Source organism: Heterodontus francisci, chromosome 2, assembly GCF_036365525.1.
Source record: "Heterodontus francisci isolate sHetFra1 chromosome 2, sHetFra1.hap1, whole genome shotgun sequence".
Taxonomy (NCBI): domain Eukaryota; kingdom Metazoa; phylum Chordata; class Chondrichthyes; order Heterodontiformes; family Heterodontidae; genus Heterodontus; species Heterodontus francisci.
Window position 1 is genome coordinate 178,204,378 of NC_090372.1, and position 24,039 is coordinate 178,228,416.

General features: G+C 41.7%; 1 protein-coding gene across 3 annotated transcripts in view; it reads left to right on the plus strand.

Annotated features, from left to right (window-relative positions):
* waca (WW domain containing adaptor with coiled-coil a) overlaps positions 1 to 24,039 on the plus strand; it is a 220,944-nt gene that overhangs the window by 125,869 nt on the left and 71,036 nt on the right. For 2 of the 3 annotated variants that reach the window (XM_068014158.1, XM_068014171.1), the window contains 3 exons: positions 1,694 to 1,816; positions 16,025 to 16,173; positions 17,924 to 18,039. In XM_068014158.1, coding sequence (XP_067870259.1) covers positions 1,694 to 1,816; positions 16,025 to 16,173; positions 17,924 to 18,039 — 388 coding nt within the window. The remainder of the gene's footprint in view (positions 1 to 1,693; positions 1,817 to 16,024; positions 16,174 to 17,923; positions 18,040 to 24,039) is intronic. The other variant, XM_068014169.1, reaches the window with a different exon arrangement.

Genomic DNA, 24,039 nt, shown 5'->3' on the forward strand with positions numbered 1-24,039 from the left:
TTCCTTTCTTTGTGGCAGTGAAGCTTCATAACTGCACATGGCTGTTAGATTCTTTGCTGCTTTCTCCTGCTCTGTTTTGGTTTGCAAAATCTGCATTGCAAAACAAGAGGATATTGTGCACAGGGTCTAATTTTCAGAGTATTTCATTTTGTGTCTGTCTTCAGTGAAAATAAGTTTGGTTGCTGGAGCCTTCCTTCCTTAATCGCCTGCATTCTCTCAGTTTCTTAGTTATTTTTTTCTGAATGTTTTTTTAAATGCATCTTCACTCTTGAGGTAAAACGAGCAAATCTCTGCCTCGCCCAGGCATTAGACTTTACATATAGTTTGCACTCATTTGTTACATACTGTCTAGATGAACAGAGTGCTCAATTCGCCTTTTTGATTAAAGTCTGATTTGACCATATGCTTTCACTGTTTGTTCAGCAGCACTCCAAAATCATTGTCCTTTTTCATCTTTGGCATTGGAGGAAAGAAGTCTCAGAACTTGAAACCCTTGTGATTTGAAAGGAATATGCTGATGGTTCTAAGCCAATCTCAACTGCTTCAGATTAAAATAGTACTGTTTAATGTCACTGCTTGTTGATTCCTGTTGGGAGTTGTCTTGCTGGCATTGCTTATAATAGGACCTTTGCATATTCTTCATATGTTTATTGCTGGCTGTTCTTGTATATATTGACATGCATTTATTCACTAAAATTCAATCTACCTTACCTTAGTATATTTACGGAACTGGCATGAGTCACTGAGGATGTTAATCTTCCTATTCTTAACCTGCTCAGTATTTTGTTGTGTGAACAAATTGAGTTCAGGTACGAATGTGCTATTCCATATCATTCACAAAGTTTGCAATTTAGCAGAGGTTCCAGTGCAAGTCCGTTTATGTGCTGCTAGATATCTTTTCATTGGCAGAGCATCTTCTGTTAACACTGCCTTTGGTTACTATGCCAGTTCTCATTTGATCTGGATGATGTCAACGATTCAGTAAGCCTTAAATTTCCTTAGATCTCTCACGTGAACTTTGGTAAAAGCTTTTTAAAAAGCTGATTAAGTTGGAATTCTTGTAGGTTTCTAAGGTGTAATCTAATATTTCCAAAATTATGGTGACTGCTGCATAATGCATGTATTATTTAAATGTTCATTTAGAGTATGCTGCAGATTGCTCTCAAGCAGTATTTGCTATATGGATTTTAGTTTTTCTGCCATGTAAATACTAGTTTTGTGCCCTGATTGTTCCTTGAATATTGAAACTACATTTGCCAAGTTGAAAAGATTAGTTTATTACTTGGATAAATACAGAGTTGGCTGACTGTCTGGGGCATAAATTTCTGGAAGGGACAGCGATGTAGGTGATTTTTTCCATTCATATTTCTCCTTTCACTCCTTTCATTTTGTAAGATTACAATTTAGATGCGAGGGTTGAATATTTTCTTTTCGGATGCATTTTTTCCTAACAAATTCTCATGGCTTAGCCAACAATGAAAACAGAGCTTTTGATTTTATAAAAAGTCATGTGTAAATTGAATTTTGGACACTGATTTGGGACAGCATTAATCGCCTGCTGGAATTATTGTCCGATAAATCAGAATTTAGTTTAACAAGTTTTTCTAATTTTATTTGACCTATTGTAAACAGTTTAAACATGTTATCATTGCATAGCAGAAGTTTAAGGAAGCACTTTCCTTTTGTCTTGCAGTCCTTACAGCTGCTGTCACGCAAGCTTCCTTACAGTCTATGCTTCATAAGCTCCTCACGGCTGGACCATCAGCTTTAAGCATCACTACTCTCCTTTCCCAAGCTGCACAGTTGTCTTCTCAGGGTAAGATTAAAAAAGTATATATTTTGTTGCTGCTCTGTTAGTACTTGAAAATTGCACTGCCCCCACCCCCCCCCCCCCCCCCCCGCCCCAAACTTAGGTTCAGGTTGGTATTGTGTATTTTGGAAAGCATTGTTTTGCACTCATGCATTTATGTGCCCATCAAGTTGAGCGATTTGAGGGATCCTTTTCCTCGTTATGTGAGTAATGGAACTTCTCACATGAGGTGTACAACAGCTATATGAGGAAGACTTGCACTTCTCCAGCTTTTGAACTTAACTTTTTTGCTCCTCAAATGCCCCCAGTTGATGAAGCTGAATTCTGCACTTCAGTGCCCCCCTCGAGGTTAAATTCACAGTAATTCAGGTTTTTTTTTTTACAAAAACAGTTGTACTGAAATTCTATTTGGAGTGGATGTCTGAGTGATTCCTTTGCAGATGATATTACCCTTTGCAGTCATTCACTTTACCGATCTGAAAGATGAGCAGCAACTAAACAAGTAGTAACAGTTTGAAAGTGGTGACTCAAATAATATTGCAGAAGACCAAGCTGAATCTAAAAGCTTGAATTTAAGTTTGCATATTGACACCAACATTCCTTTCTTCGGCTTGGTAGCTTTGGGACTACAAGTGACAGGTGGCTGGGAAAGCAAATAGAGTGGGAATCTTCAATGAGGCTTCGCAGTTGGCAACTGATTACAGATAATAGCTTTTTATTCCCTCATCTTAATGTAGTTTAACACGATTAATATTGAGGATGCTTACACTGAAATGATTCTATTCCAAAGTCTGTCAACAGTGTTGCCTTCCAATATGATGAGAGTTGCACAAGGAGTTTCATCACTAAAAGCAGAGGATTATGTTCATCAGCAACGCAGTCTCATTTTATAATCATAAACAAATTCTCTCAGAATATGACTAACAAAGGGGCGGCGCAGTGGTTAGCACCGCAGCCTCACAGCTCCAGCGACCTGGGTTCAATTCTGGGTACTGCCTGTGTGGAGTTTGCAAGTTCTCCCTGTGTCTGCGTGAGTTTCCTCCTGGTGCTCCGGTTTCCTCCCACATGCCAAAGACTTGCAGGTTGGTAGATTAATTGGCCATTATAAATTGCCCCGAGTACAGGTAGGTGGTAGGGAAATATCGGGACAGGTGGGGATGTGGTAGGAATGTGGGATTAGTATAAATGGGTGGTTGATGGTCGGCACAGACTCAGTGGGCTGAAGGGCCTGTTTCAGTGCTGTATCTCTATTTTTTTTTAAAAGCTGGATGTAATGCTTCTCCTGTGCATGACTAATTCTGCCTTGTCACCTTGTGCTGTGTTCTGCTCTTGTTCAGTTGCTGAATTAGCCAACTGCTATACTGATGTTGAGCATACATTGAATTGTGTGTGAGTCTTGGGCTTCAACTTGAAATCTCTCTTTATAAATTCTTTACACCATAGGTTGCAACCATCAGGAGCAAACCTCTGTAATTCGGTTCTCCTGGTTTGTCTTATGCAACCTCTGGGAATTGGTGAAATGGCATATGAGATAATCGCTGGCAAGGACAGTGGAGTTAATGGAACATAGCTTTTATGCATGTCTTACACATTTACAAATGTTTAAAATATATTTTACATTTCTCTTTGAGCTGCCTGACCATTTGATTTGGAAGTAGTCATTGACACAAATGTTACATACTTGTCTAATTTTTAAAACTTATTAACACACCTGTGCAAAACTTCTTCACTTTTGACTACTTTTCCATGGAATAAAATATAAGATCTGCTTGCCTGAGTTAACCTTTTCCTTTACTTTTTGTTCACTCTCTAATTGTACCCTTTTATAGCCTTGGGTAGAGGTTCTGCTTTAGGCACAATGGGCAATCCAAGTGCAAATTACACCTGTTTGGAGAAGTTTGTTTTCTCATGTTGTCGCCCGACCTCATTTGCACGTTGTCGAACGCAAAATCTTCCATGCATGAGCCTCATCAGGCAGTGTCTTAAAACGCAATTTTAAAAAAAATCTAAGAACTTGCTTTAAAAAAAAATGCTCAATATATTTCAATGGTAAATGGTGCAGTTTGATTAATACAGCTGAAAATGGCTTTATCACAAAGCAAGAATTTTTAATCAGATTGTCAATCTATCACCTGTGAAGAACCTGATTATAAATTACTGAAAATGACTTGTTAAGAATATACAGAACCATTTACTGGTTATATTGAGATATAGTGGTCAGTTTTTAGTAATGAAAAAAAAATTACATTCAGAAGCTTTTAAAAGGTGCCTAATAGTGTCCTTGCACTGAAAAGAACTCGCTTATTTTTGGAGACTCCTCAATGGCCTACGAATGAGCTCGATTAGCGAAAACTCCCAATGGTGATGAGCTCATCTTGGTTTGGCCGGTTTTGTGGGTGGGCCTGGCTTCGAGCGCGATATTTTCTAGGATTGCAGGAACTCTGTTTCGGCTGAATGTAATTTGCTTTCTAATTTCAGAGATCTTTTGCACGGCTTACTCTGAACTTTATGAAAGTTCTGCTTGTAAAACCAGTGCAGTCAAATGGCTGCTTTACCCCGTCACTTGGTTGTACACAGGTTTGATTGGCTGTTTCTTTTTATTCTGTCATTGTCTGTCCTTGTTATTCTATCCTCCCTCAAGCAGTGTCCTTAGCACCACATAACCTCTGTAACTCCTGAGTTATGTTACTTGCATTTAACAATTTGTCAAGTTACTGTAGTTGCATTGTACTGCATAGATCAGAAGCTAAGACCTGTACTTGATTCTGAACTTGGAATTTGTTGATTTTTGTCTTGGTGGATGCCAGCTGGTTTGAGACTTGGCTTTCTCTCCTTTTCTGCCCTCCTTTTGAAGTAGTGACTTAATTGGGATAACTTTACAACAAGTCATTTTCCAGTTTCTTTTATTCATTCTTAGGATGTGAGCATCAATGGCAAGGCCAGCATTTATTGCCCATCCTTAGTTACCCTTGAACAGATGGTGGTGAGCTGCAGTCCATGAGGTGCAGGTACACCCACAGTGCTGATCGGAAGCGAGTTCCAGATTTTGACCCATTGGCAGTGAAGGAAAGGCAATATATTTCCAATTCAGGTTGGTCAGTGACTTGAAGGGGACTTGCAGGCGGTGGTCCTATGCATCTGCTGCCCTTGTTCTAGGTGGTAGAGGTTGCAGGTTTGCAAGGTACTGTGGCAGGAGCCTTGGCGAGTTGCTGGAGTACATCTTGTAGATGGTACACACTGCTGTCACTGTTGGCTGGTGGTGGAGGGAGTAAATGATTAAGGTGGTGGATGGGGTGCCAATCAAGTGGGCTGCTTTGTCTTGGATTATGTCAAGCTTCTTGAGTGTTGTTGGAGTTGCACTCAATCCAGGCAAGTGGATAGTGTTGCGGTACGCTCCTGAATTGTGCCTTGTAGGTGATGGACAGGCTTTGGGGGAGTCAGGAGGTGAGTTACTCGCGGCAGGATTCCTCGCCTCTGACCTGCTCTTGGAACCGCAGTATTTATAAGGCTCGTTCAATTAAACTTCTGGTCAATGGTAACATCCCAGAATATGGATAGTGGGGGATTGAGTGATGGTTATGCCATCGAAAGTCAAGGGGAGATTTTTAGATTTTCACTTGTTGGAAATGGTCATGACCAGGCACTTGTGTGGCACATGTTACTTGCCACTTATCAGACAAGCCTGAATGTTGTCCAGGTTTTGCTGCATGTTGGCACGGATTGCTTCGGTATCTGAGGAGTTGCGAATGATAGTGAACATTGTGCACGTATCAGTGAACGTACCCACTTCTGACCTTATGATGGAGGGAAGGTCATTGATGAAACAGCTGAAGACGGTTGGGCCTAGGACACTATTCTGATGAACTCCTGCAGCGATGTCCTGGGACTGAGGTAATTGGCCTCCAACAACCACAGCCGTCTTCCTTTGTGCTATGTATGACTCCAGCCAATGAGGAGTCTTCCCCTGATTAACAGGACTGCAATATTGTTAAGGCTGCTTGCTTTATAATTTCACAATTGGTGAAATACTGCCGTGATGTCAAGAGGACTCACTTTTACCTCATCTCTGGAATTCAGCTCTTTTGTCCATGTTTGCACCAAGGCTGTGATGAGGTCTGGAGCCGAGTGGCCTTGGCAGAACGCAAACTGAACATTGGTGAGCAGGTTATTGCTGAGAAAGTGCTGCTTGTTAAGCTGTTGGTAACGCCTTCAATCGCTTTGCTAATGATTGAGAGAGGACTGATGGGGTGGTAATTGGCTGGATTGGATTTGTATTGCTTTTTGTGGGCAGGACAGACCTGGCCAATTTTTCACCTTGTCGGGTAAATGCCCGTGTTGTCGCTGTGCTGGACAACATGACCAAGTGTGCGGCTAGTTCTGGGGCACAAGCTTTCATTACTACGCCCTGGAGGGCCCATAGCCGCTGCAGTATCCAATGCCGTCAGCTGTTTATTGATATCATGTGGAGTGAGTTGAATTGGCTGAAGACTGGCAACTGTGATGCTGGGGACTTCAGGAGGAGGCTGAGATGGAGCATCCACTCGATACTTCTGGCTGAAGAAGGTTGCAAATGCTTCAGCCTCGTCTTTTACACTGGCATGTTGGGCTCCCCCATTATTGAGGAGCCCCCTCCTCCGTTTAATTGTCCATGACCATTCATGACTGGATGTGGCAGAACTGCAGAGCTTTAATCTGATCCTTTGGTTGTGGGATCACTTAGCTCTGTTTATGGCATGCTGCTTTTGTTTTTAGCATGCATGTAGATCTGTGTTGTAACTTCACTGGGTTGGCATCTCATTTTAAGGTATGCTTGGTGCTACTCCTAGCATGCCCTCATTCCTACGCTCCTCATTGAACCAGGTTGGTCCCCTGGTTTGGTGGTAATGGTAGAGTGAGGGACATGCTAAGCCATGAGGTTACAGATTGTAGTTGAATATAATTGCTGCTACTGTTGGCCCACAGCGCCTCGTGGTTGCTCACTTTTGAACTGCTAGCTCTGTTCAGAGTCTATCCCATTTTGTATGGCAGTATTGCCACACAACACGATGGAGGGTGTCCTGAGTGAGAATCTGGGACTTTGTCTCCACAAGTATTGTGTGGTGGTAACTTGTACCAATATGGCCATGGATAGATGCATCTGCGACAGGTAGATTGGTGAGGACGAGGTCAAGTCGGTTTTTCCGTCTTCTTGGTCCCCTCACCACCTGCCGCAGGCTCAGTCTGGCAGATGTACAAACATATGAACTAAGAGCAGGAGTAGGCCATTCGGTCCCTCAAGCTTGCTCTGCTATTTGATAAGATCATGGCTGATCTGATTATGGCCTCAACTCTATTTCCCTGTCCTCCCACAAAAACCTTTGACTCCCTTGTTAATCAAGAATCTAACCTTTGACTCCCTTGTCAATCAAGAATCTAACTTGGCCTTAAAAATTTTCTATGACCCTGCCTCCACTGCTCTCTGGAGAAGAGAATTCCACAAACGTCATTCCTCAGAGAAAATATTTCTCATGTTCGTCGTCAATGGGAGATCCCCTATTTTCAAACTGTGTCCCCGTTAATCTGTTAATTGTGTATCAACCGTTTGATTATATGCAGGTGGAGGGTGTTAATTGGGATCTGTCTTGAGCACTTCCAAGCAGTCACTTCATGAGACTGGTGGCGGGTTTGAGTGAGGAGCAAAATGTTTGTAATCCTTTGTCTATACAAGAAATGTGAAACTGAGTAAAGATAGGCTCCAGCATTATCCTTCCATAACAAGCTTTCTGGAGTTTTCCACCCTATTCCTTGTCTCTCCCATAAGGGGCAACATCCTTCCAGCATCCGCCCTATCAAGTCTCCTCAATTATATGTTTCAAGAAGATCATCCCTCATCTTCTAAACTCAAATGGATACAGGCCCAAGCTGTCCAACCTTTCCTCATAAGATAACTCCTTCATCCAGGGAATCAGTTGAGTGAACCTTCTCTGAACTGCTTCTAATGCCGTTAAATCCTTTCTTAAGTAAGGAGACCACAGCTGTATGCAGTACTCCTGTTGTGAGCTCACCATCGTCCTGTAGAACTGCAGCAAAACTTCCCTACTTTGATATTCCATTCCCCTTGCAATAAATGACAACATTCCATTTGCCTTCCTTATCACTTGCATACTAACTTTTTGTAAATCATGTATCTGGACACTCAGATCCCTTTGTTGCGCAGAGTTCTGCCATCACTCTCCATTTAAATAGTAATCTACTTTTCTATTCTTAGTGCTAAAGTGGACAAGTTCACATTTTTCCACATTTATACTCCATCTGCCAAATTTTTGCCCACTCACTTAATCTATCTTTATCCCTTTGCAGACTCCTTGTGCTCTTCACAACTTACTATAGCAACTTATTATCTGACCTCAGTGGTGGGAAAATTGTTAGAATCTATTCTGAGGGACAGGATAAACTGCCACTTAGAAAGGTCCGGATTAATTGGGGATAGTCAGCATGGATTTGTTAAGGGAAGGTCATGTATTACTAACTTAACTGAGTTTTTTGAGGAAGTAACAAGAAGGATTGATGAGGGTAGAGCAGTGGATGTGGTCTAAATGGTTTTTAGTAAGGCATTTGACCAGGTCCCACAAGGCAGACTGGTCAATAAAATGAAAGCCCATGGAATCCAGGGGAATGTGGCAGGTTAGATCCAAAATTGGCTCAGGGCCAGGAAACAAAGGGTAGTAGTCGACTGATGTTTTTGTGAATGGAAAGCTTTTTCCACTGGCATTCCACAGAGCTCAGTGTTGGGTCCCTTGCTGTTTGCGGTATATATTAATCATTTGGACTTAAATGTGGGAGACACAATTGGAAAATTTGCTGATGTCACAAATATTGTCCGTTTAGTTGATTGTGAAGAGAATAGCTGTAGACTCCAGAAAGATATCAATGGTTTGGTTGAGTGGGCGGAAAAGTGGCAAGTGGAATTCAAACCAGATTAAGTGTGAGGTAATGCATTTGGGAAGGGCAAACAAAGCGAGGGAATACACAATAAACGGGAGAATATTGAGAGGGGTAGAAGAAGTGAGAGATCTTGAAGATGGCAGGATAGAGAGGTGAAGAAGGCATATGGAATGCTTTCCTTTATTGGCTGAGAACAAAGAAAATTACAGCACAGGAACAGGCCCTTCGGCCCTCCAAGCCTGCGCCGATCCAGATCCTCTCTCTAAACCTGTCGCCTATTTTCTAAGGGTCTATATCTCTTTGCTTCCTGCCCATTCATGTATCTGTCTAGATACATCTTAAAAGACGCTATCGTGCCCGCGTCTGCCACCTCCGCTGGCAACGCAGAGATGTAATGCTGGAACTGTATAAAGCACTGGTTAGGCCACAGTTGGAGTATTGCGTATAGTTCTGATTGCCACATTACAGGAAGGACATAATTGCTGTGGAGAGAGTACAGAGGAGGTTTACAAGAAAGTTGCCAGGGCTCGAAGGTTGCAGCTATGAGGAAAGATTGGATAGGCTAGGGTGTTTTCCTTAGAACAGAGGAGGCTGAGGGGGGACTTATTAGAGGTGTACAAAATTATGAGGGGCCCAGATAGTTAGGAAGGACCTGTTTCCCCTAGCGGAGAGGTCAATTACCAGGGAGCACAGATTTCAGGTGATTGGTAGAAGGATTAGTGGGGACATGAGGAAAAACTTTTTCACCCAGAGGGTGGTGGCTGTCTGGAATTCACTGCCAGGAATGGTGTTGGAGGCAGAAACCCTCAATTCTTTTAAAAGATACTTGGATATGCACCTGAAGTGCTGCAGCCGGCAAGGCTATGGACCAGGTGCTGGAAAGTGACAGATTGGGCAGCTAGTTTTTTCAGCCAATGCAGACATGACGGGCTGAATGGCCTCCTCCTGTGCTGTAATTTTTCTATGGTACTCTCCCACCTATCTTTGTGTCATCAGCAAATTTAGCAAGTATACTTCTGGTCCCTTCATTCAAGTCGTTAATATAGAATGTAAATAGTTAAGGCCTTAGCACTGATCCCTGTGACACTCCACGAGTGACAGCATAGCAACCTGAAAATATATCCTTCAGGACTCGGCCAGCTTGGTCCATAATGGTGCTACCGAGCCACTCTTGGTGATGGACACTGAAGTTCCCCACCCCAGAGTACATTTTGTGTCTTTGCTGCCCTCAGTGCTTCGTTCAGGTGGTGTTCAACTTGGAGGAGCTCTGATTCATCAGCTGAGGGAGGGCAGAAGGTGGTAATCAGCAAGAGGTTTCCTTGCCAATGTTTGACCTGAGGCCATGAGACTTCATGGGGTCTGGAATCAATGTTGAGGAGTCCCAGGGCCACTCCCTCCCTACTCTATACTCCTGTGCCGCCATTTTTCATGGGTCTGTCCTTGCAGTGGAACAGCTCCACCATTTCTGGCACAACTTCCCCGATGTTAGTGAGGATGATTTTGCAGGGTCGATTGGGCTGGGTGTGCCTTTGTTGTTTCCAGTGCCTTGGTCCGGGCTGGGTGCTCTGTCCAGTTTTATTCTTCAGCTTCTTTGTTGTGGTTTTGAATCAACTGAGTGGCTTGCTGGGCCATTTCTGAGGGCAAACCAGAGTCAACCACGTTACTGTGGGTCTGGAGTCACATGTAGGCCAGACCAGATAAGGAAAACAGATTTCCTTCCCTTTACAACAGTCCGGTTATTTCATTATTATTATGAAAAGGGCCCTAACAGATTCATGGTCACAGCATTTTAAAAATCATGGATTTCACATACTTAAATCATAAATTTCATGGAGTCGCAATAAACCCTGAAAATGATCTATTTAAGACATAAAAGACACAGGACGTTAATGGTTTCAAATGGCATTTATTGTCTGCTCAAAGTGTTGTAAAAGCTGTCTTTAAACAGGTCACATTCTTTACTCACTGAAGTCGGTGATTAAATGTGAACGTGGAGCAACCTGCAACTGTCTTTGTTCATTCCCTGTCTGTGCGCTGTGAACACCTGTCCGTGTTCAAACACAGTCTCTGCGTCCACAGAGTTTGTTGGAATCGTCAGACAGCGCTGTGCTAGTCTTGCAGGATGGGGATTCTGCATTCCACAGAGTTCCAAAACTGCAGGATAGGCAAAAAACAATCTGCTTCTTCTGCAAAGCTTTTCTCAGCAGAAATCTCCAGCCCACAGTTCTGGTCAAAGCTGGGAATCGCCACAAACTAGTTTAAATCCATCATCAACGTGTACATTTGTGCAGGGTCAAAGGTACACACAGCTTTAAGAAACACACCGAAGGTTATTGAAACCTCTGAGCTGTTCTTTCTTCCCCATAGCATTAATATTGCTTGAGTTCCTTTACAATGCAAGAAAGGGCCTGTTGAGGACAGGCATTTAATTCGGCGTCATCAGTGTTGTTCATTTGACAGTGCTTCAGCCCAGAAGAGTAGATCCATTACATTTAAGTCTATATACAAAGTAGATGGGCGGCGCAGTGGTTAGCACCACAGCCTCACAGCTCCAGCGACCCGGGTTCAATTCTGGGTACTGTCTGTGTGGAGTTTGCAAGTTCTCCCTGTGTCTGCGTGGGTTTCCTCCGGGTGCTCCGGTTTCCTCCCACATGCCAAAGACTTGCAGGTTGATAGGTAAATTGGCCATTAGCAATTGCCCCTAGTATAGGTAGGTGGTAGGGAAATATAGGGACAGGTGGGGATGTGGTAGGAATATGGAATTAGTGTAGGATTAGTATAAATGGGTGGTTGATGGTCGGCACAGACTCGGTGGGCCGAAGGGCCTGTTTCAGTGCTGTATCTCTAAACTAAACTAAACTATTACTTTGTTGCAAGCTTTGTGGATGGTGACATTTTGAAATTCAAATCAAGTAATTAAATCTATCAGTTATATAGCATTCTTGGCAACAAACTAAACTGCATCGTTTAGAAGGGTGACAGTGTCTGTTTTCGGTGTCAGTGTGAGCTCTCCTCAGACAAAATCTGAGTAGGATTTCAAGTGAACTGCTTGATACTGTACTGCCGGAAAGTAAGAATTCCAACAGAGGAAGGGCGATGTTTTGTTCCGCAATTTCAGTCGCATTTGCAATGTGTTGCCTGTCACGATGCTTGCGGCTACGGCCGTGTTTGAAGATCTTTTTAATGTAGCTGACCTGTTCGTCAACTTTACCAAACTCGCTTTTCCGCCGTTCACTGACGAGAGAAATTATATGTGCATTACATGCAATATGGACAGCACTAAGCATTACATCTTGGAGCACAGATTTTGTCATGTAAGTTGCATTGTCACAAATGAAAGCAGACACACTGTTGAAATCTACACTATATTTTGGAATGGTTTTATCGCTTGGGAACTGGGATAATTAACAGCTTTTAAGTAGATGCAGTCTGTGAGCACTGTTGGCTTTCCTGACTCTATAGCTTTGGCCTTACTAGACATAAGATCAAACAAGATGTGCAGCACGTAGCTGTCTTGCTCATCAGTGGACTCATCACAAATAATTGCCGAAGACTTGTGCGTTAATCTGAGACTTCATCTCCTCACAATGTGTAGAAAAAACCTTTGGTAAGTAGTCCTGCCGTACTTTATTTTCACTTGGCAAGCAACCACCATTTTGCACATTACATTGAATGAATATCTGCAACTTTGGGTGATCGTTTTTCCAATGTTGGCACTTGCAAAAGCACCCATAAGTTCAGTGTAATTACTTGACTATTTTCTGAGCTCTCTGTTGACTTAGTAAAAAGAGATGAAATTTTTTTTTTGCGTGATCATTTTCCAGCAGTGCGGTGTCGAATGCTCTCTTTCTGCTGCGATAGCTTTCGGACTCTAAGTGACACTGAACCGTTGCCCACCATGCGTGATGCAACAAAACATTGCAGCTTGTACAAAACAGTATTCCACCATGAGCATGCAGAATTTGGCTTCCAAATTCTTTCACTCAATGTGCTGCAGTAATGGTTGTGGCCTTTTTTGATTTGCTCATTCTGGCATTCTCACTTGTCTGCTAAAACTTGAGACTGCTTCTCGAAACTGCACTGGAACCCCTCCCTCTTCTACCAATCAGCGAGGTGAGTCTTGTGTCAATCACTAAAACATGTGTTGTTTGCAAAATGGCTGATTTCACAAAGAACCTAAGATTTCACAGTCCATAACACATTTTCCATTGCTGTGAATTTGGTCGGGCCCTAATTATGAATGAGACTAGCATTTTACTCCAGCTTTATTTATTAATTAATTGAATTTAAATTCCACCACTTGGGAATTTGAACTCCTCTCCGGATCATTCGTCATGGCCTCTGAATTCCTGGTCCAGCAACATAACCACTATGCCACTATCCAGTGTCAGTGTTGACTGTCTGTATTGAACGTGCAGTACCGAGCCCAATACCATTTGTCGAGAGACTTGAAGGAAAACACACTCTGGTGTTCTGAATTTGAAATGGTGTCTGTTGACGCATTTCACCATGAGCATTTACCTACTGAACTGAGAGCTTCTGAAAAACCAGTTGATTAACGATCATGATTAATGGGGTACAGAATTACTTGCAGTTCATGCTTCAATATTGGGAAAGTGTGCAAGCCATGAAAAGATCTGGGATGAAGAAACTGCACATCAATTGGGATCAGAAGATGCATGTCTTGACTGGCTCTAATACAGATAATTGGATAATGTTGGTGATTCTTTGATATTTGAATCTGCCAGCTGACTAACTAAGTTTTATGGCATGCCATGGATCCTGATCTTATAAGGATTATGGTTGATTCTGTCAGTTGCATCTTGGCAAACACGTGCAACTTAAATTTCCACTTTGGTCACAAACTTAAAACGCTGTTGCAACATTTTTAAAAACACAAATTTGTCTTTTTCCTTTCTTTACCCCCCCCCCCCCCCCCCCAACCCACTGGCCCACCCACCTCACATCTTTATGAACTATTTCTCTCACTTCCCACATAACATTCTGTTGCCTGACTAAGGAAAGGCAGTCTGTCCCAAGGTTGTAGACTGGTAACACATTGAGTCTAGTTACTTAAATAAAAGCAAAATACTGCGGATGCTGGAAATCTGAAACAAAAACAAGAAATGCTGGATTCACTCAGCAGGTCTGGCAGCATCTGTGGAAAGAGAAGCAGAGTTAACGTTTCGGGTCAGTGACCCTTCTTCGGAGAAGAAGAAGGGTCACTGACCCGAAACGTTAACTCTGCTTCTCTTTCCACAGATGCTGCCAGACCTGCTGAGTGAATCCAGCATTTCTTGTTTTTGAGTCTGGTTACTTTCCCTTCCCTCTTCCCACCTTTGTTGGATTGCATTTTTGGGTTTACTACTGGAGCGCAAATGTGTTAAACCTAATCAACTTATCTGGTTTTGATGAGAAAAATTGTTTGGTCTTCAACTTGGTTGGAATTTTACTTGAGATCTTTACCTTTTATTCAGTTCTGTGCTACAGATTGCCACTAACTTGTGACTGTACTGTTGACAGCTTTGTCCTTCGCTAAATTGCTTTCTTGGTGAACCAGGAATGTATGGGTTAAGCCGAGATTGTCTTTAGGTACTTGTGCTGCAGTAGTGCTTTTAACAGCCACCCTAACTAAGCAGGTTAATTTTCACAGTAAGTCACTCTTGTTTCAATTTAGTTTCTCTTGTTTGTACTTAAGGTTAGGGATGCCAGTAAGGTTATTTTTCCCTCATTGGTACACAGTGCTCAATTTGAGCACTCCCAGTGCAGCTATGATGAACTAAGTTTTCCCTGGTGCAGGGATAATGAAGTCAGAGTTCCCTCTAGTGCAACAGACTCTTCAGTACAGTATGATTTCTTTCCTCCTCAGATTCATGTAGCAGCCACTCTTGTGGCTTCTCTGAAAATGTCAAATGGTTGATATTTTATCTTTGTGCACTGGGTATGTAGCTGCCACAAACTAGGACAAGATTTCCACAATTAACTGAGTCCTCCAATAGAGCATTCACCCCTTTTAATCTGTGTTAATTAAAGCAATTCTGAAGATTGCAGAAGTTCTCTGTCCATGAATTTAAGACAAGAGCTGCAGCTCTTGGCATGTCGTGGAACAAGATTATGTGTATACCGTTAACCCTCTAAACACACTTTTTCAAAAAACCGATATAGATCAACTGAAGGTGTATATTCCACTGCCTGCTTATAAATTTTTAATGCTGCTTTGAATTGTAAACTTGTCACTGAATACGCGATAATTTGACAGTATATGGTACTCTAATAATCTTTGTGTCGGAGATCAGTTTTGGAATGGATTTTTTGTTTAAATAGGGTATCTGCTAAAGTATGTCATTTTTTAGTTTTATTGCCTTTTGTTTATTCCATTAATCTCATGACTGCAACTAAGACAACAGATGCACTGTTTGCTCCCAGGCTGTTGTCAGGAGTTGCCATGGACTGACAAAAAAGGAACTTTCCTCTGCCTTTTTTTTGTCTTCCTTTTGGTTGGTTCCTATTTAAAGCATCTCAGATTCAGAAACTAACAAATACTTCTACTTTTTGAAAATGCACTTTGCATCACATTTATTACAATCACTGGTACTGAAGAGACTAGTGACATTCTATGGAGGATAAATTGCCACAGAGCTCTTTTTTTTTTCCCCATTTGTTTTTCCTGTAAACTTGTTTAAGGCAACAGAAGCTGTTGGAGTTGGTAGATGTTCTGCAATTGATTCTCAAACTGCAGTTTTTCAATATAATTGAACAAAATCAAATTTGTACCATCTGCTTATCTTCCATTTGTATGCATTTAAAAAAAAATGCAAGGGTAAACACTCAAAGGCTGGGTTACAATTTCTGTTTGGTTTAGTTTTGTTCTAAACCAAGTTAAATCATGTTGGAGCTTGAAGTTTTTGGGGCGCAAGAGTGTTGGCATAAAATTTTTGACGTTAATTTTGAAAGGGGGTCTATTCTAGAACAAGAACAAAATCTGTCAGGGTAATAAATTGTGCTAATTGCAGAAAACTTGTGTACTTGGTTTTATGTATGGCTTCTAATACATTTTAAGTGTTTTGTATGGCAGCAGAATATATTGAGTAATTTATTTTGGAAAAATTGGTCTCGTACATTTCATACAGATGCACTTTGAGGAGGAAATATTCCCACAGAAACTTGGTACCTTGAACAGCTTTGCTTGAATGTATTTTAATAATATCTTAAATTCTCGGTAGTCTTTTGGTGAAAAGCAAGTCTTGGACAATTGAATCAGATTACTTCAAACTTTTTTTTTATATACAGCCCAACAGTCTAATCAGTCGCCAATGTCGTTGGCATCAGATGCATCATCCCCAAGGTCCTATGTGTCACCTAGGATAAGTACGCCACAGACCAACACTGTTCCTCTTAAACCACTGATGAGTACACCTCCAGTGTCGTCTCAACAAAAGGTAAAACCAAAACCAGTTAATGCCTAATTTAAATGTAGAATATTTATTTAAAAAATCCAATTTTAGGAGGGGCAGTATAATTTGCATTGTGATTAACTTGAGTTGCAACTTAAGTATCATCGCCATGTTTTTGCTGTTCCAAAATGCCCATATTCTTCGCAACACCATTCAGCTCATATTTGAGAAGTGTAGAAGATGCTTGGCATTCTAATTCAACAGGTGGTGATGGTTTCTGGGGCTTACATATACATTATATAATTCTAGGGATTTTAAAATAATTTATTTGGGCTTTATGGGAATGTGTTAATGAAGGTTGATGTCGTAGATCAATTTAAATGTGCCCTTTGCCACTCCACGTCAGCATTTGGGAAAAGGTAAGAATCTATTGCTATTGAAAGATATATGATTCTTATTGCTCAACATTTATATGCAAATGTTACTGTTATCGTGCAGTGGTTGATGGTGGGGGGTGCAGGGTAAAGAAGACATCTGGAAATACTTGTGCCTTTCAAGAAATTTGGGCTGTGCGCAGCCAGATGATCTTTTCCACTTACTCTGTTGTCTGTAAGGGTGCAACCTTCTCGGGCATCCTCCCAGATCGTGGTCAGCAGATCTTTGTTGGTTTTTTGTTTGCTATGGTTTAGGTCCTCTCCTAAAGATTGGAAACTTGAAGGCATCTTACTTCAAATTTTCTTCTCCAATAACATTCCTAGTGACTTGCTGTAGCCTATCTTGATTGGCAAATTTAGGTGACAGCTCATGTTACTCCTGGTTTTAAAATTTGCAAGCTGAACTTCTATGGCAATGCAAAAGGTAAGTCGGAGAATATGGATGCTCTCTGACCTGCCTCAGTTGTTTTTCTGTTGCTGTTTTTCTCTTCTGTTTCTGTCAATCTCTTCTGTGCTTCTCTCTTTTTTGCTCCCTTCACTTCTCTTCTGCTTCTGTCTTATTTTTTCATTCATTTTAGATGGAAAGTGCTGTGGCTAAAAAAGACACCAGTGGCGGAAGGTTACATTTGGGGGTTTGGTTGTGGGCAACCTATTTAAGCAACTCCCCTCTCCCAATTATTTCTAGTTCTCCTTCACTCTCAGTCACCTTGCCACTGCCCACTCCCATTCCTATAATTTACTTACCACTCCGTTTACACCTTCCCCTTCCATTCATCCCCTGTATCCTCCTTTTCCCCTTTCGTTAATATCACTCGATATGTGCTGAGATGTGAAGATAAATGAGTCCAGCTAATTGACTTGTATTAATGTCCCCTGGGAAATTTGGTGTACAATGACACCGGTGCCTGACACGAGGGAATGACCGCTGGCCAGTCAGAGCAGATCACTTTGGGGGGGGGGGGGGGGGGGCTGCCGCTCTGTATCTTCAGACTACATAATCAGAATTCATCTGAGTCACAACTCTGTGCTAAACTGAAATTCGTACCCAAGCATTTGGGTGTGGCTTTTAAGAAAAACTTGGTAAAAGCTATGACTTTGGAGAGAAAAGTTGCATTGCATGAGCACCTGCTACAGTTGCAAAAGTTGTGTACCATGCACGTTACTGCTGAAATTTCTAAGACATGGGTTATGCATTTTGATCTGTTTTAAATGTTTATTGATTTAGCACATTGTGTAAAGCATGTGCATTGTTTCGATCTGTAAAAGATATTGGTAAACAACTTAAAATGGCTTATTGTAAAAAAAAATTATGTATTTAAATCAGAGTTTAAGGGTTTGTGTTTGCCTCTCTCTCTCTTTAGTCTAGTACTTCAATTGTGAAACAAGGACCAGCACAGCAGCAAGTATCTCAGCAATCTGCCACCGCTGACAAGCATGGGCATGAGCCAGGATCCCCTCGTAATGCTCAACGTTCAAGGTAAGGATATCTAATTGGAGTTGCTGCGGGTGAAGTTTGAAATATGGATTAGGTTTTTATTTTGAGGTTTTGCAACATAGGGTGGACATGAGTAACATTACATTTCTTCTCCTCCATATGGGGTGAGAATGCAATGCCCTGAATAGCGTGCAGAAAAGTTATACACTGAAATAATACAGCTACAATTACCAAGTGCAACTGGGTATGCCTAATGATTTCCAGGAGTGGGGTTGTTGATAGAATGACTGAAATTATTTTTGGAAATCTTTTTGGATGTTTTGAGTAATTGGCCACTGTGATGGAAGGAACTGGATTGATTCTGATTGTGTTACCTATTCTAAATAAATATTTTCTGGAAGAATTCTCAATGAACTTTTAACCTTTATTTGAATTTTCTGTGATAATGTACTTCATGAGAATTTTACAGCACAGAAAGAGGTCATTTGGCCCCTTGTACCTGTGCCAGTTCTTTGAAGAACTATCCAATTAGTCCCACTCCCAAGTTTCTTCCCCATAGTCCTGCAATTTCCTTTTTTTTTAAAGCTTTTATCGAGTGTCATGGTCCACTTGGGTACCAGCGACACTGGACTAGGAAAGAGGTTCTGCACAAGGAGTATGAGCAGCTAGGGGCTAAACTAAAAAGCAGAAGCTCAAAGGTAATAGTCTCTGGATTATTACCTGAGCCACGAGCGAATTGGCATAGGATAAATAGAGTTAAATGCGTGGCTCAAAGATTGATGTGGGAGAAATGGGTTTTGATTCATGGGGCACTGGCAGCAGTACTGGGGAAAGTGGGAGCTGCACTGTTAGCACGGTCTTCACCTGTGCCATGCGGGAACCAGTGTTCTGGCGAGAGGGCTTCAAACAAAATAATGGGGGCCAAGGATTATGTGAGGGAAGATGTGATAATTTTAAAGAGAGAGGAGAAGGCAAGAGAACAGGATAGCAATAAGGGGAATGATAATCAGAGTGTGGCAAGAAGGGGCAGAGCATACACACTTCAGAATGTGCTAGTAGTTGAGGCTAGAGGTCATGAACTAAGAGGGGGGAGGGTTCAGGTGAAGGGATATTAAGAAATTCAAAGAGAAAGACCGAGGCATCGGAACAGTACGGCGTTGTGGGTAAAGACAAGCAGGAAGGGACAGAGAGTTTAACAAAAATTTTACATCCGCGAATAAGGTCATTGCAGCAAATAGAAGCTAAAAAAAAATTAAAGGTTCTTTATCTGAACACACAAAGCATCTGCAATAGGATAGATGAACTAGTGGCACAAATAGAGGTAAATGATTTAGATCTAATTGCCATTACAGAGACATGGCTACAAGGTGGTCAAGGTTGGGAAATAAATATTCCAAGGTACTTAATATTTTGGAAGGACAGACAAAATGGCAAAGAAGGAGGGGGTATCCTTGAGAACATAAAAACTGACTGGAAAAGTTTCAACAGGTATGTGAAGAGAAAAAGATTGGTGAAGACAAATGTAGGTCCCTTGCAGTCAGAAACGGGAATTTATTATGAGGAATAAAGAAATGGCTGACCAACTAAATGCATACTTTGGTTCTGTCTTCACAAAGGAGGACACAAATATCATACCAGAAATGTTGGGGAACACAGGGCTTAGTGAGAGAGAGGAACTGAAAGAAATCAGTATTATTAGAGAAATGGTGTTGGGGAACTTGATGGGATTGAAGGCCGATAGATCCCCAGGGCCTGATGGTATGCATCCCAGAGTACTTAAGGAAGTGGCCCTAGAAATAGTGGATGCATTGGTGGTCATCCTCCAAGATTCTATAGACTCTGAAACAGTTCCTACAGATTGGAGGGTAGCTAATGTAACCCCACCATTTAAAAAGGGAGGTAGAAAGAAAGCAGGGAATTATAGACCAATCAGCCTGACGTCAATAGTGGGGAAAATTCTAGAGTCCATTATCAAAGATTTTATAACAGAGCACTTAGAGAACAGTGGTAGTATTGGGCAGAGTCAGCATGGATTTATGAAAGGGAATCATGCTTGACAAATCTACTGGAATTCTTCGAGGATGTAACTAGTAGAGTTGATGAGGCGGAGCCAGTGGATGTGGTTTATTTGGACTTCCAGAAGGCTTTCGACAAAGTCCCGCATAAGAGATTAGCATGTAAAATTGAAGTGCATGGGATTGGGGGTAGTGTATTGCGATGGATAGAAAATTGGTTGGCGGACAGGAAACAAAGAGTAGGGATAAATGGGTCTTTTTCCGAATGGCAGGCAGTGACTAGTGGGGTACTGCAGTGATCAGTGCTAGGACCCCAGCTATTCACAATATACATTAATGATTTAGATGAGGGAACTAAATGTTACATCTCCAAATTTGCAGATGACACAAAACTGGGTGGGAGGATGAGTTGTGAGGAGGATGCGGAGAAGCTTCAGGGTGATTTGGACAAGTTGAGTGAGTGGGCTAATGCATGCCAGATGCAGTATTATGTGGATAAATGTGAGGTTATCCACTTTGGTAGCAAAAACAGGAAGGCAGATTATTATCTGAACAGCTATAAACTGAGAGGGGAATATGCAGCAAGACCTGGGTGCTCTTGTACACCAGCCGCTGAAGGTAAGCATGCAGGTGCAACAGGTGGTAAAGGCAAATGGTACATTGGCCTTCATAACGAGAGGATTCGAGTACAGGAGCAGGAGTGTCTCGTTGCAATTATACAGGACCTTGGTGAGGCCACACCTGGAATACTGTGTGCAGTTTTGGTCTCCTTATCTGAGGAAGGATGTTCTTGCTATAGAGGGAGTGCAGCGAAGGTTTACCGACTGATTCCTGGGATGGCGGGACTGACGTATGAGGAGAGATTGAGTCGGTTAGGATTATATTCGCTGGAGTTCAGAAGAGTGAGGGGGGATCTCATAGAACCCTATAAAATTCTCGCAGGTCTTGACAGGGTAGATGCAGGAAGGATGTTCCCGATGGTGGGGGAGTCCAGAACCAGGGGTCATAGTCTAAGGATACAGGATAAACCTTTCAGGACTGAGATGAGGAGAAATTTCTTCACCCAGAAAATGGTGAGCCTGTGGAATTCACTACCACAGAAAGCAGTTGAGGCCAAAACATTGTATGTTTTCAAGAAGGAGTTAGATATAGTTCTTGGGTTCAAAGGGTATGGGGCGAAAGCCGGAACAGGTTACTAAGTTGGATGATCAGCCATGATCATGATGAATGGCGGAGCAGACTTAAAGGGCCGAATGGCCTACTCCTATTTTCTATGTTTCTATAATGAAGGCTGACATAAGGACATTGGTGAGAAAGGATCTGGCCTCAGAAGATCATGAAATAGAGTAAGTATGGGTGGAAATTAGGAATAGCAAGAATCAGAAAACACTGGAAGTAGTTAATTGGCCTCCAACAGTAGTTATACTGTTGGACAGAGCATTAAAGAAGAAATTATTGGAGCTCGTAACAAAGGCAATGTAATAATTGTGGGAGACTTGAATCTTCATACAGACTGAGACAATGAAATTAGCAATAGTGGTCTAGAAAATGAGTTTGTAGAATGTTTTGGGACAATTTCTTGGAGCAATATGTTGTGGAACTGACTATGGATAAAGTTATCTTACATCTAGTATTATGTAACGCAGCAGGGTTAATTAGTAATGTCATAGTAGAAGACCCACTGGGAAATAGTAATCATCATACCATTGAATTCCAAGCTAAGTTTGAAAGTGACATACTCCAATCACAAACAAGAATCTTAAACTTAAACAAAGCCAATTACGTAGGTAAGATGGGAGAACTGGCTAAGGTAAATTAGGTAAATAGATTAAAAGGTATAGTGGTAAATGGACAGTGGGAAACCTTTGAAGAAACAATTCAAAATGTTCAGCAAAAATATGTTCCTATGAAAAGCATAAACTTTGCAACAAAGACCCACCCATGGCTCACTCGGGACATTAAGAATAGTATTAGATTAAAAGAAGAGGCTTACAACGTTGCAAGAAAGAGTAGCAAGTCTGAGAATTGGGAGTGTTTTAAAAACCAGCAAAGGGCCACCAAAAAGTTGATAAAAAGAGAAAGCCATAGAATATGAGAGTAAATGAGCCAATAACATGAAAACAGATTGTAAGAGCTTGTATAGGTATACAAAAAGGAAGAGAGTAGCTAAAGTAAATGTTGGTCCCTTAGAAGCAGAGACAGGAGAAATTATCATAGGGAATGAGGAAATGACAGAGGCATTGAACAAATATTTTGTGTCTGTCTTCGTAGTGAAAGACACAGGTTTTATACCAGAAGTAGATGGTAACCGAGGGGTTAAAAAGAGTGAGGAAATTAATATCAGCAGAGAAAGAATATTGGAGAAACTTAAGGGACTAAAAACTGACAAACTCCTGGGACCTGATGGCCTAGGGTTTTAAAAGCGATAGCCGCAGAGATAATGAATGCACTAGCTATGATTTTCCAAAGTTCCTTCGTTTCGGGAATGGTCCCATCAGATTAGGAGTTAGCAAATGTTACACCGCTTTTCAAGAAAGGAGGGAGAGAGGAAACCGTGAACTACAGACCAGTTAGCATAACATTAGACGTTGGGAAAATGCTGGTGTCTATTATTAAGCAAGTCTTAACAATGCGCTTAGAAAAGCGTAGTATGATGAGAACAAGTCAACATGGTTTTACTAAAGGGAAATCCTGTTTGACAAATTTATCAATTTTTTGAGGATGTAACTGGTAGGGTTGATAAAGGGGAACTAGTAGGTGTAGTATACCTGGATTCCCAAAATGCATTCGATATGGTGCCACAAGAACGTTAATAGGCAAGATAAGGGCTCATGGAGTAGGGGATAATATATTAGCATGGATAGAGGATTGGTCAATGGACAGGAAGCAACGGGTGGGCATAAATGGGGCATTTTCAAGTTGGCAGGCAGTGAATAGTGGAGTGCCACAGGATCAATGCTGGGACCTCAGCTATTTACAATCTATATTAATAACCTGGATTCCTCCATCTCTTCATCTAAGTTTGCTGATGATACTAAAGTAGGTGGAAAGGTAAGCTGTGGGGAGGACACAGAGAGTGCAAAGAGATAGACAGGTTAAGTGAATGGGCAACAAGATGGCAGATGGAGCATAATGTAGGGAAGTGTCAACTTTGGTTGCAAGAATAGCAAAGCAGAAGATTTTTTAAAAGGTTTAAAACTTGTAAGTGTTGATGTTCAGAGACTCTGGTGTGCTTGTACAAGGAACGCTGAAAGTTTGCATGTGGGCGCAGCAATCAATTAGGAAGGCATTTGGCATGTTGGTCTTTATTGCAAGGGGATTGGAGTACAGGAATTACTAAGTTTTGTTACAATTGTACAGGGTTTTGGTGAGACCACATATGGAGTACCGTGTGCAGTTTTGGTCTCCACATTTAAGAAAGGATAGACTTGCATTGGAGGTGGTCCAGCGAAGGTTCACTAAATTGGTCCCTGGGATGAGGGGGTTGTCCTCCGATGAGAGGCCAAGTAAATTGGGCCTGTATTCTCTGGAGTTTAGAAGAATGAGAGGCGATCTGATTGAAGCATATCAGATTCTGAAGGGCTGGATAGGGTAGGCACATTGTTTCCCTGGTCAGGGAATCTAAAACACGGGGGCATAGTCTCAGGATAAGGGGCTGATCATTTAGGACTGAGACTAGGAGAAATTATTTCACTCAAAGGGTTGTGAATCTTTGGAATTCCTTACCGCAGAGGGTTGTGGATGCTCCATTGTTGAATACATTTAAGGCTGGGATAGACAGATTTTTGGTGTTTCAGGGAATCAAGGGATGTGGCGAGCAGGCAGGAAAGTGGAGTTGAAACCTAAGGTCAACTGTGATCGTATGGAATGGCAGAGCAGGCTCGATCAGCCATATGGTCTACTCTACTGCACCTATTTCTTGTGTTCTTGTATCCAATTCCCTTTTGAAAATTACTATTGAATCTACTTCTAACACCCTTTCAGACCGTGCACTCCAGATCATTATAACTTTCTGTGTTTAAAAAAA